Below are 12,307 nucleotides of genomic sequence, written 5' to 3' on the forward strand. Positions count from 1 at the left end.
TCCACCCCCCCCACCTCCCTCCTCCCCCCTCCCTCCTCCTCCCTCCCTCCTCCCTCCCCATCCCCTCCATCCACCTCCCCACCCTCCTACCCCCCTCCCACCTCCTCACCCCCCTCCCCCTCCCCCCTCCTCCTCCCCCCCCCCCTCCTCCCCCTCCCCCTCCTCCTCCACCCCTCCTCCCTCCTCCTCCTCCTCCTCCTCCCCCTCCCTCCTCCCCCCCCCTCCCCCTTCCTCCCCCTCCTCCTCCTCCTCCCCTCCTCCCTCCTCCTCCTCCTCCTCCTCCTCCTCCCCCCCTCCACCTCCCCATCCTCCCCCCCCTCCACCGCCCCTCCTCCTCCCCCCTCCTCCTCCTCCTCCACCCTCCTCCTCACTTCCCACCTCCCCTCAATCCACTATCCCTCCTCCCCCCCTCCTCCCTCCTTCCCTCCCCCTCCTCCTCTCTCCTCCCTCCTCCCCCCTCCTCCCCCTACCTCCCTCCTCATCCCTCCTTCTCCTCCCCCCTCCCTCCTCCTCCCCCCTCCCTCCTCCTACCCCCTCCTCCCTCCTCATCCCTCCTTCTCCTCCCCCCTCCCTCCTCCGCCCCCCTCCCTCCTCCTCCCCCCTCCTCCCCCTCCACCCTCCTCCTCCTCCCCCTCCCTCCTCCTCCCCTCCTCCCCCCCCTCCTCCCTCCTCATCCCTCCTTCTCCTCCCCCCTCCCTCACCTCCCCCTCCTCCTCCTCCCCCCTCCTCCCCCCTCCCCCCTCCTCCCCCCCCTCCTCCTCCCCCCTCCTCCTCCTCCCCTCCTCCCCCTCCTCCTCCCCTCCTCCTCCCCCCTCCTCCTCCTCCCTCCTCCCCCCTCCTCCTCCTCCCCCCTCCCTCCTCCTCCCCCCTCCTCCCCCTCCTCCTCCCCCTCCTCCTCCCCCCTCCTCCCTCCCCTCCTCCTCCCCCTCCTCCCTCCTCCTCCCTCCTCCCCCCTCCCTCCCTCCTCCCTCCTCCCCCCTCCTTCCTCCTCCCCCCTCCTCCTCCCTCCTCCCCCCTCCTCCCCCCTCCTCCTTCCTCCTCCTTCCCCCCTTCTCCTCCTCGTTCCCCCCTCCTCCTCCCCCCCCTCTCCCCCTCCACCTCCTCCCTCCCCCGTCCTCCTCCTCCCCCCTCCCTCCTCCTCCCTCCTCCTCCCCCCTCCTCCTCCCCCCTCCTCCTCCCCCCTCCTCCTCCCCCCTCCTCCTCCTCCCTCCTCCTCCCTCCTCCCCCTCCCTCCTCCTCCCCCCTCCCTCCTCCCCCCTCCCTCCTCCTCCCCCCTCCCTCTCCTCCCCCCTCCTCCTCCTCCTCCCTCCTCCTCCCCCCTCCTCCTCCCCCCTCCTCCTCTCCTCCCCCCTCCTCCTCCCCCCTCCTCCCCCCCCTCCTTCCCCCTCCTCCTCCCTCCTCCCCCCTCCCTCCTCCTCCCCCCTCCTCCCTCCTCATCCCTCCTTCTCCTCCCCCCTCCTCCTCCTCTCTCCTCCCCCCTCCCCCCTCCCTCCTCCTCCCCCCTCCCTCCTCCTCCCCCCTCCCTCCTCCTCCCCCCTCCTCCCCCCTCCTCCCTCCTCCTCCCCCCTCCCTCCTCCTCCCCCCTCCTCCCCCCTCCTCCCTCCTCATCCCTCATTCTCCTCCCCCCTCCTTCCTCCTCCCCTCCCCTCCCTCCTCCTCCCCCCTCCTCCCCCTCCCCCCTCCTCCCCCCTCCTCCTCCCCCCTTCCTCCTCCCTCCTCCCCCCTCCCTCCCTCCTCCCCCCCTCCCTCCTCCTCCCCCCTCCTCCCCCCTCTCCCCCTCCCCCCTCCCTTCTCCTCCCCCCTCCTCCTCTGCACGGGTGGATACCCCCCCACTGAGCGCACCGCGGGGTGTTTGCGCGCGAGACCCGGAGACGTCGCGAGCCTCGCCACGCGCGGCTGGCTGAGTCGCCGACTGCGCGCTTCCAACACCGGCTTCGTCACCCCGCTCAGTCGCATCACGCAAGAAGGGTGGGGGTAGGGGGGAGTTTCACCTCTGTTGCCACGTGTGCCGCTGGACGGGAGGTGATGTGTGCGAGACCGCAATAACCCCAATACTCCGAACGTTCCTGTGACTCCCCTCCACGCACTCTCCTACCTCTCCCCTCTCATCTCACTCTACTCCCCTCCACGCACTCTCCTACCTCTCCCTCTCATTCTCACTCCACTCCCCTCCACGCACTCTCCTACCTCTCCCTTCTCATCTCACTCTACTCCCCTCCACGCACTCTCCTGCCTCTCCCCTCTCATCTCACTCTACTCCCCTCCACGCACTCTCCTACTTCTCCCCTCTCATCTCACTCTACTCCCCCTCCACGCACTCTCCTACCTCTCCCCCTCTCATCTCACTCTACTCCCCTCCACGCACTCTCCTACCTCTCCCCTCTCATCTCACTCCACTCCCCTCCACGCACTCTCCTACTCTCCCTTCTCATCTCACTCTACTCCCCTCCACGCACTCTCCTGCCTCTCCCCTCTCATCTCATTCTCCACCCCTCCCCGCACTACTCCTGCCTCTCCCCTCTCATCTCACTCTACTCCCCTCCACGCACTCTCCTACTTCTCCCCTCTCATCTCACTCTACTCCCCTCCACGCACTCTCCTATCTCTCCCCTCTCATCTCACTCTACTCCCCTCCACGCACTCTCCTACCTCTCCCCTCTCATCTCACATCGTCACAAATGTCTGACCCCCCCCCCCCCCAGGTGCGTGACGTCATTTATGGACGGCCCCTTAGTCTACACATTAAACGCGGTGTAAAAACAAAGGGATTGCGAGGCGACATCCGTGACTCACCGGGCTAGTCCAGTGGCTCAGCCCAGTGGCCTCTACTACACACACAGCCTCTACTACACACACACAGTCTCTACTACACACACACACAGCCTCTACTACACACACACAGTCTCTACTACACACACACAGCCTCTACTACACACACACAGTCTCTACTACACACACACAGCCTATACTACACACACATCCTCTACTACATACACACACAGCCTCTACTACATAACACACACAGCCTCTACTACACACACACAGTCTCTACTACACACACACAGCCTCTACTACATACACACACAGCCTCTACTACATACACACAGCCTCTACTACACACACACACAGCCTCTACTACACACACACACAGCCTCTACTACACACACACAGTCTCTACTACACACACACACACAGCCTCTACTACACACACACAGCCTCTACTACACACACACAGCCTCTACTACATACACACACAGCCTCTACTACATACACACACAGCCTCTACTACACACACACAGCCTCTACTACATACACACACAGCCTCTACTACATACACACACAGCCTCTACTACACACACACAGCCTCTACTACACACACACAGCCTCTACTACACACACACACAGCCTCTACTACACACACACAGTCTCTACTACACACACACAGCCTCTACTACACACACACAGTCTCTACTACACACACACACAGCCTATACTACACACACATCCTCTACTACATACACACACAGCCTCTACTACATACACACACAGCCTCTACTACACACACCACAGTCTCTACTACACACACACAGCCTCTACTACATACACACACAGCCTCTACTACATACACACAGCCTCTACTACACACACACAGCCTCTACTACACACACACACAGCCTCTACTACACACACACAGTCTCTACTACACACACACACACAGCCTCTACTACACACACACAGCCTCTACTACACACACACAGCCTCTACTACATACACACACAGCCTCTACTACATACACACACAGCCTCTACTACACACACACAGCCTCTACTACATACACACACAGCCTCTACTACACACACACAGCCTCTACTACACACACACAGCCTCTACTACACACACACAGCCTCTACTACACACACACACACACAGCCTCTACTACACACACACACAGCCTCTACTACACACACACAGCCTCTACTACACACACACAGCCTCTACTACACACTCCACCACACACACACAGCTACACACACACAGCTACACACACACACAGACTATACACACACAGCTACACACACACAGACTACACACACACAGCCTCCACCACACAGCCACACACACACACACAGCCTACACACACACACAGCTACACACACACAGACTACACACACACAGCCTCCACCACACACACACAGCCACACACACACAGCTAAACACACACAGCCTCCACTACCTTCACACGCAGCGTCTCTTCTCCGGCTGTCTTGGTGCCGAGCCCTCGACCTGCAAGGACCGTGTTGACACCAATCTTGCCAGACGAAGGGCGGTGACACGGGGGTTGCAAGCCCATACGCGTCGTGGTGCTGCTGCGGAGAGTGTGGTGGTGGCGGAGATGGTGGTGACAGTGGTGGTGGAGATAGTGGTGGTGGTGGTGGAGATAACGGTGGTAGTGATGGAGGCAGCGGCGGTGGTGGAGATAGTGGTAGTGATGGAGAGATAGTGGCAGTGGTGGTTGTGGCGTTGGTGATGGAGAGATAGTGGTGGTGGTGGAGATGGTGGCAGTGGTGGTAGTGGCGTTGGTGGTGGGGATAGTGGTGGTGATGGAGAGATGGTGGCAGTGGTGATTGTGGCGGTGGTGATAGTGGTGGTGATGGAGAGATGGTGGCAGTGGTGGTAGTAGTGGCGTTGGTGGTGGTGATAGTGGTGGTGATGGAGAGATGGTGGTGGTGATGGATAGTGGCAGTGGTGGTGGTGGAGATGGTGGTGGTGATGGATATTGGCAGTGGTGGTAGTGGCGTTGGTGATAGTGGTTGTGGAGATAGTGGTGGTGATGAAGAGATAGTGGCAGTGGTGGTTGTGGAGATAGTGGTGGTGATGGAGATCGTGGCAGAGAATCGTGGCTGATGATGGGTGGTGATGCTGCCAACTCCTTAACGTCTGATGTTTTTTATTTATTTCTGTGCCTCCAATCAGTGCGCACATCCTGGCCTGGATCTGTGGCGGCGGCGAGCGCTGATTGGACGGCTTCTGCGAATATTTAAGTGACATTCTCGTGCAATCAGCTCCGTTGGCCCGGCTCCCCGCTTGCCCCATCTCGCTCGCGTGCAGATCGCGACCCCTAGTGGCCAATTCTAGATTGGAATCTTTCGTGACTGCAAGGATTCATATTCGTAGGTTTTTTTGGTAAAGTCACGTAGGTAAAAATTTTAAATGAATAAAAGTAAAATAAAAATAAAATAAAAATCACGACGATTCGGAAGCAACACAAGCTTCCGTCTTCAGGTGAAAAACCCTAAGAATGTGAACCCTAGTGGCCACTTGGATCTCCACAACCTCTTGGCACCAGGGACCTGTTTCGTGGATGACAATTTTTTCACGGACCGGGGGTGGGGGGGAGGTCATCATTGGGTCTCTCCCCCTTTTCAAAGAAGCTCCCCAGCGACGTGTGTTTTTTACTCATTGTGGCTACTAGGGGCTTAGCAGCTTGTGGGCTGACCAACACTAGATTTGAAGCTTTCGTGACTGCAAGGATTCATACTGTTAGGTTTTTTCGGTAAAGTCACGTAGGTAAAAGAAACATGTTTTAATTTTACTTTTATTAATTTTATTTTTTACCTACGTGACTTTACCGAAAAAACCTAAGAGTATACTTACCAAAACTGTGACTAAGACAAGTGCTCCGTTCACCAAGTGGCGGTGACGTCACCAGGGCGCTTGTGCCAGGCTAGGTGCAGTTTGAGGCCACGTGAAGTTGTCGAAGGCCCGCTGGCAGGAGGTCGTGGGGCAGACCCAGGTGCCACGGGTCGACTGACTGAGATGACTGGCAGATGCACCAGTTGTGTTCCCCATTGTTGTCAGCGCTTTAGCCGCCCGGCGTTCAACTCATTGTTGTGAGCGTCGCTCCTCTGCCCTCCGTTGTTGCTGGAGGGCGACTGCCTCCGACTGCCCAGTAGCGTCCTTCACGAGCCTCCTCCACAAAGGCCGATCTTTACACTGCTGGTACCAGTCGCCAGCAAGTCCACTCAGCCCCACATCCTCCTGTACCGCATTAGTCGATCTCCTCGCTAGCCCGTGCTCGGGATAGAGACACTAAGCATCGATACTCCGAGGACACAGCCCAGAACATCGTCACACTGGGGTTTGAGTAATCTCATGGATTTTGCCCATAAACCAAAGAAATGAGCATATTTGCCCACGTGATGACTTCATTGGCTCTGTTGATCGGTGGGTGGCTATAGTTAAATAATTAACATTATACCTACTACGACACGATCTAACCCAGCATGAACTAATTATGAATCAATATTATTCGACATTCACTTTTTAACGGTTTTTAAAAATATTTTGTTCGTGTGCTATTTAAAAAGGCCATTGCCCGAAACGTCACCTGTTAAAACATTTCCTCCCATTTTGGGGGTCACTCAGTTGTTGACGTGTGTCGAGTTTTGTTTTAAAACGTTGTACCTACTTTCAAAAGCGAGACGTGATTTATCGGTTCATCTGGGGCTTAATGCGCGCGTGCAAGTTGGCGAGGTGGCCGTCGAGACCCAGCAGACCGCACTCTGCTCTCACGTACGATGGCAGCAGCAGCAGCAGCAATGTGGTTCGGGAGCTCGATGCCAATGTCAAGGTGCGTTGGCCACCACGAAAGGGCAGAGGTCGCAATCGGGTTTTGATTCCTTACCCGTACCCGGCCGCACCAGGGTCGCAAACGGGTACCCGTACCCGTACCCAGCTGTACCTGATTGCGACCTCTGGGATGAAGCCATGTTGCAGGCACGGGTGGGTTGATTCTAGGAACTTGAATTGTGAGAAGAGACAAGACGTGGGGAAATGAGTGACAAACGGTTACTCACCAGTGACTCACGGCCTACCCGTACCCGTACCCGGCTGCACCAGGGTCGCAAACGGCTACCCGTACCCGGCCGTACCCGTACCCTACCTGGCCGGGTACGGGAAACCGGGTATCGGGTACCCGGTTGCGACCTCTGCGAAAGGGCCTCGGGAGAGAGAGTTCGTGTCTTGTCGCTGTCCTCCTCCTCCGTCGAAGGAGCGCGCAGACAGACCACAGCGGCTTGACGACACGGTCCAGTTTGAGTTGCATGGCCAGTCGCGCTGCCCTGGTGTGTTTTTAATGCATTTCTATGGGTCTCTGTGTCATTATGGATATGTGGTTATATGGGTCTCTACACTGAGTATCGATGTATCTCTGGCTCTCTATGAACGCTGGGGAGCCGGACAAGCCCCTCTCTGTACCAGCGTGGACGGCACCCTCGTGGTGTTCACCTTCTGAAGCGCTCGCTCGTCACCGTGGCGTGCGCGATGACCACCACCACGTGACTTTTCTTTCGTGTTGTGCGCGGTGCTTTTAGCGCCACAGCGTGTCGATTTGTAGCGATTATTTTCATTTGTTCGCTGGTGACTTTGTGTACTTCATATTGAAATCGCCTCCACTGCTTTTGCTGCTGGCGGAAATAAAAGTTGTTTAAAAAAAGTCAAGAGTCTATGCGTTTGTAATGTTTCATAGCTTGGTTGCATGGCCACAATCGCACTAACGTGGCGTGTTTCTAATATCCTGCATCTTTGTGGGTTTCTGTGAGTCTCTGTCTCTATATATCCTAACGATGTTACGACTTACCAAGCAAGGGTCATTTTCAAGTTCACCACCTGTGCTCCGCACTGTGCTACTACGCTGCGTTTAGCCACCCTGCACCGCTCGTTGTTGTGAGCATTGCTCTTCTGCCCTCTGCTGTTGTCGGAGGGCGACTGCCTTCAACTGCCCAGTAGCATCCTATACGAGCCTCCTCCACAGAGGCCATCGGAGGTCGCTCCTGCTCGGTTTCTGCTCCCGCCGTCTGGAATTCTGCCCCTCTCGAGGCTCGGCGCGGTTGAGACTCCGTCGCTGCCCGATGTTCAAGTCGAGACTGATAACCGTCGGGAGATGCGGCGTGTGCGTTCAGACGCTAAGCGTACGGACGCCAATTGGCGCCGCGATTGTAGCTTCGACGATGGCCGCTCGGAAGGAACGTACGCCGGATGACGCTCGCATGCATTGCACCGATGGCGTTTAATATTAAACAGCGAGGAAGACAACAGCTTCAAACAAACGCCCGCCCGCCCATTTATAAATTACGCGATCTCACACGCACACAGATCACCCGCGCAGCCCGCTTGTCAATCCACTGCTGGGCATGAGCCTCCGGCCTTGCCCACGCTGAGCGGGGCGAGGCGAGAGACATGTTTGACCAGACCTCATCACGCTGGTCGGAGCGGGGTTGGTCAGGATGGAGCGAGCACCGAAAAGTAGTGGTGGGAGTTGGCTGTGCTGCCCTCCGCTGCGCCTACCATTGCACGCGCGGCTGCTCGTCCATCCAAAGCCCTCGACAGGGTCCCCCCGCCCCCCACCCTGCTTTGCTTGCGAGGTGTCGCGGGGATTACTCTGTACCAGAGGTCGCAAACGGGTTTTGATTCCTTACCCGTACCCGGCCGCACCAGGGTCGCAAATGGGTACCCGTACCCGGCTGAGTACGGGTACCCGTTCCCTACCCGTACCCGCACCCTACCCGAAATGAGTGACAAACGGTTACTCAACAGTGACTCACGACCTACCCATACCCGGCCGCACCAGGGTCTCAAACGGGTACCTGTACCCGTACCCGGCCGGGTACGGGTAGCCGGGTATCGGGTAGGGTACGGGTATCGGTACAAGACATCCAGGGCGAAGCGGAGGCCGCCCCGTGATCAGCGCACCGCGCTATAAACCGCGCGGACCCCGGGTCATTCCCGGGGGCACGAGTGAAACCAGTGCCGGGTAACATTCGATTTCCAACGCCGCCGTGACGTTTGGTCAAACGACTCCCACGACTGACGCGGAGTGGGGAGGGCCTCGATAATTGACATCGCTGCACAATTTGGCCGTGACCAAACGGCAAGCTCGTCCGGCAGTGGGTTGGCAAAGCGCTGTGCATTCCATTTACGCTAAAACCTCCCACAGCCACAATTCAGGGCAATCGCGGGAAAGGCTCCCTGCAAATAAACGAGCCAGAAACCCCGGCATCTCTCCTCCCCTCGTCGCACGCTGATGAAGCTGCGCACGCCGAACGATGCTCAGGGAGGCCTCACATCCAGCAGTGGATCGACCGTGGCTGATGATTTCAAATGCAGCTGCTGCTGATAATAAAGGCTGCTTATAATGCTTCTTGTGCTGCTGCTGCTGATGATGATGATGATTTAGAGGCTGCTGCTGATGTCAGAGATTGCTGCTGCTTGTGACAATGACAGTTCTGCCGCTGCTACTGGCGACGATGTTGATAATGACGACGATGACGACGACGACGCCGAGTGACCCGACCCCAGGGCTCTTCGCCCCCAACACCTCGGCTCCACGTCGTCATCCGACAGTGCCACTGCGAGAGCCTCCCTCCACCCTGCATTCCCCCGCAGGTCAGGTGGGCTTCACGGCCGTCCCCTGCGGCCCTTGCAGCCGCTGCTGGTCCTGTTGCCGCTGCTGCTGCTGCAGCTGCCTCACAGGTGGCGGTGGCGGCGGCGGCACCGCCGATGCCGCGAGCCTCTTGCCGGGCGCTGGCTCGACGTGCATGTCGAACGCGTGGAAGTGATCGCGCAGCGCGCGCACCGACCGCTCGTCGAGGCCGAACTGGTCGGCGACGCGGGCGTCCGAGCGGGCCGCGGGGCCCGAGCGCTCCAGGCCCAGCAGCAGCACAGCCTCGGCCACCGTCACGCGGCCCAGCGGCACCGACTGGACGGACGCCGGCGCGTGCGGCGAGTCCGCCAGCGCCGACGGGAGGTGGACGAGCGGCTCGCGGCGACGCGGGGACGAGGACGGCGCCGATGGCGACGTCGCGGCTCCCGTCGGGGTGCGGAGGCTCATCCACTCGTCCTCCAGAACCTGGGGGCGGCGGGGACGGGCCGACATCGTCGCGAGCGGTGACGCAGCGGATGGAGCTCGCGGCGCGGCGAAACCCGGCGACCTCAGTTTGATTCCCGCTGACGGCCACCGTCACCGGTGACGATTAATTGAACCGGCGGTGGGTTCCCCCGAGATCAGCTCAGCCTCAATGAGTACCCGGTGAGGTGCGTGAACGTCGCCACTCGGGAGACGACGACGTGGGGCCCTGGCCACCACCCCTCGTGTGCTGTGCCGGCCTCGATAGGAGCTGCTCGCTCAGAGCACTTTGCCGAGTGACGGTGACGCTGAGTCACGGTGACGGTGAGTGGTGGTGACGCTGAGTGACGCTGTGTCACACCGAGTGAGGGGAGTGGCGGTGACGCTGAGTGGCGCTGAGTGACGGTGACGCTGAGTGACGGTGTGTGTCACAGTGAGTGACGGGAGTGGCGGTGTGTGTGTCACTCTGTGTCACATCGAGTGATGGGAGTGGCGGTGTGGCTGGCGCTCCTCCGCTCACCTGTCCCGGCGTGTCCGTGGAGTGGACGCGTACGCTCTGCAGGTGCGCCAGTAGCGTCTCCTCGCGCGCTCGCAGCTTTTCCGCGATCGCCTCTCGCTCTGCGGGGTCACGGGGGTCACGGGGGTCACGGGGGTTACGGGGGTCACGGGGGTCACGGGGGGGGGGGGGGGGAGTCTCAACGTCAACAGGCTTCAACACGCGAGCACCTCCACGTTTTGTGAATCCGCTACCGGATGATGAGGCCCTCTCCGCGCCGGTTAATTGTACCGTACTTCACCATGCCGGTCCGCTGGGTGGGTTGGTGGTGGAGGATAACCGTGGGAACACGTGAGTAGAGTACAACTATGGGTGTTGCTGCACTACCCCTCCACGCCTATCGCGTAGCGCCGCAGCAGCCTATAGCAACCTGTCCGTGCATCGTGGTCGCTTTAAACTATTGTCATTGTAGTGCGTATATTTAATGTGGCGCTGCACTCTGATGTTGTGGGAGAAAACATTTATTAAAAAGTCGATTTAATTAAGTAGAACGTGTTGTCTATATTTATTTAAAGTTGCGCATTTTGATGTGACGTCACATTTCTCAAACCCCCCCTCCCTCGTCACACATCGTCACAAATGTCTGACCTCCCCCCCCCCCAGGTGCGTGACGTCATTTATGGACGGCCCCTAATAACCATACTTCACCACTCTGGTCATAGTACTCGTCGTGCATTATTTCGAAAAGCTGCGGGGACGGCTCAAAAGTAACCTGTCAGATTTAGTGATAACGGTAAGTTATATTTATATAAAAATACACATTTTGTATTTAATAAAAAAAAACTGGTGTGAGGTTAGATTCGAACTCGCGACCACGAGGTCGGAGGGCGCGCGCGCTGACCGCTCGGGGGGAGGCAGGAGTGGGGGGCAGCGGCGGAGATAGGGAAGGGGGGCAGGAGTGGGGGGCAGGGGTGGAGATGGGGGAGGGGGGGGCAGGAGTGGGGGGGCAGCGGCGGAAATGGGAGAGGGGGGGGCGGTGGTAGGGGGCAGGGGTGGGGGGCAGCGGCGTAGATGGGGGAGGGGGGGGCAGGAGTGGGGGGCAGGGGTGGGGGGCAGGGGTGGAGATGGGGGAGGGGGGGCAGGAGTGGGGGGCAGCGGCGGCGATGGGGGAGGGGATGCAGGAGTGGGGGGCAGGGGTGGGGGGCAGCGGCGGAGATGGGGGAGGGGGGGAAGGAGTGGGGGGAAAGAGTGGGGGGCAGCGGCGGAGATGGGGGAGGGGAGGGGGGGCAGGTCACGTGCCTTGAGGGGGCAGCTCGGCTCCGGGCGCCGCGCGGTGGCGGGGAGCCGCCCGCGGCTTCTCGCGGGAGAGCGCCTCCATCGCGCGGCTCTCCAAGTTCACGTTGCGCGCCGCCCTCCACAACGACTTGGTCACCTTGGCGCCCATCGTGGTTTTTTCCCTCCTCCCCCTCCTCCTCCTCAGGCGAGTGGCCGCGCTTCTGGGCAGGGGCAGGGTGTGGGCGAGAAGCGTGGAGTGCGGTCGGAGCGTCTTTGAGCGAGCGTCTTTGAGCGAGCGAGCCCTCGGCCTACTCTTCCACTGCACGCCCAGGGCCTCCGAACTCCGTCCGCCGTCTTCACAAATCGTAGAGCGCAAAGGGCGCAACGCGGCCTTCCCATTGGCTGGCGGGCTCCCCCTCTTCCCTCCCCCCCCGATATGGGCGGGGCTCTGCTTGCCTCGCTGGCCAATGGGGACGCGCGGGTTGAGGCGCACGGCCGCCTTGCGTGACGTCAACGATGCCTGCGTGACGTCACCGGCGGCTGCGTGACGTCACGCGCGTGACCTTGACAGCCCTCTGCTGCCATTGTTGCTTGATGAGTCCTTGGGGACCGTCCATAAATGACGTCACACA

The 12,307-nt window shown here is 59.7% G+C and overlaps 1 protein-coding gene across 1 annotated transcript; it reads right to left on the bottom strand.

Moving 5' to 3' along the window:
* Positions 1–8,049: 8,049 nt before the first annotated feature.
* Positions 8,050–12,066, bottom strand: NDUFAF4 (NADH:ubiquinone oxidoreductase complex assembly factor 4). The gene is made up of 3 exons (XM_078878315.1): positions 11,700–12,066; positions 10,425–10,522; positions 8,050–9,907 (listed from the first exon to the last, which is right to left on the bottom strand). Exons 1-3 carry the CDS (start codon positions 11,842–11,844, stop codon positions 9,446–9,448), a joined length of 705 nt encoding a protein of 234 aa, XP_078734441.1. The 5' UTR covers positions 11,845–12,066; the 3' UTR covers positions 8,050–9,445.
* Positions 12,067–12,307: the final 241 nt, after the last annotated feature.

Source organism: Lampetra fluviatilis, chromosome 50 (assembly GCF_964198595.1).
Source record: "Lampetra fluviatilis chromosome 50, kcLamFluv1.1, whole genome shotgun sequence".
In the NCBI taxonomy this organism is placed as follows: domain Eukaryota; kingdom Metazoa; phylum Chordata; class Hyperoartia; order Petromyzontiformes; family Petromyzontidae; genus Lampetra; species Lampetra fluviatilis.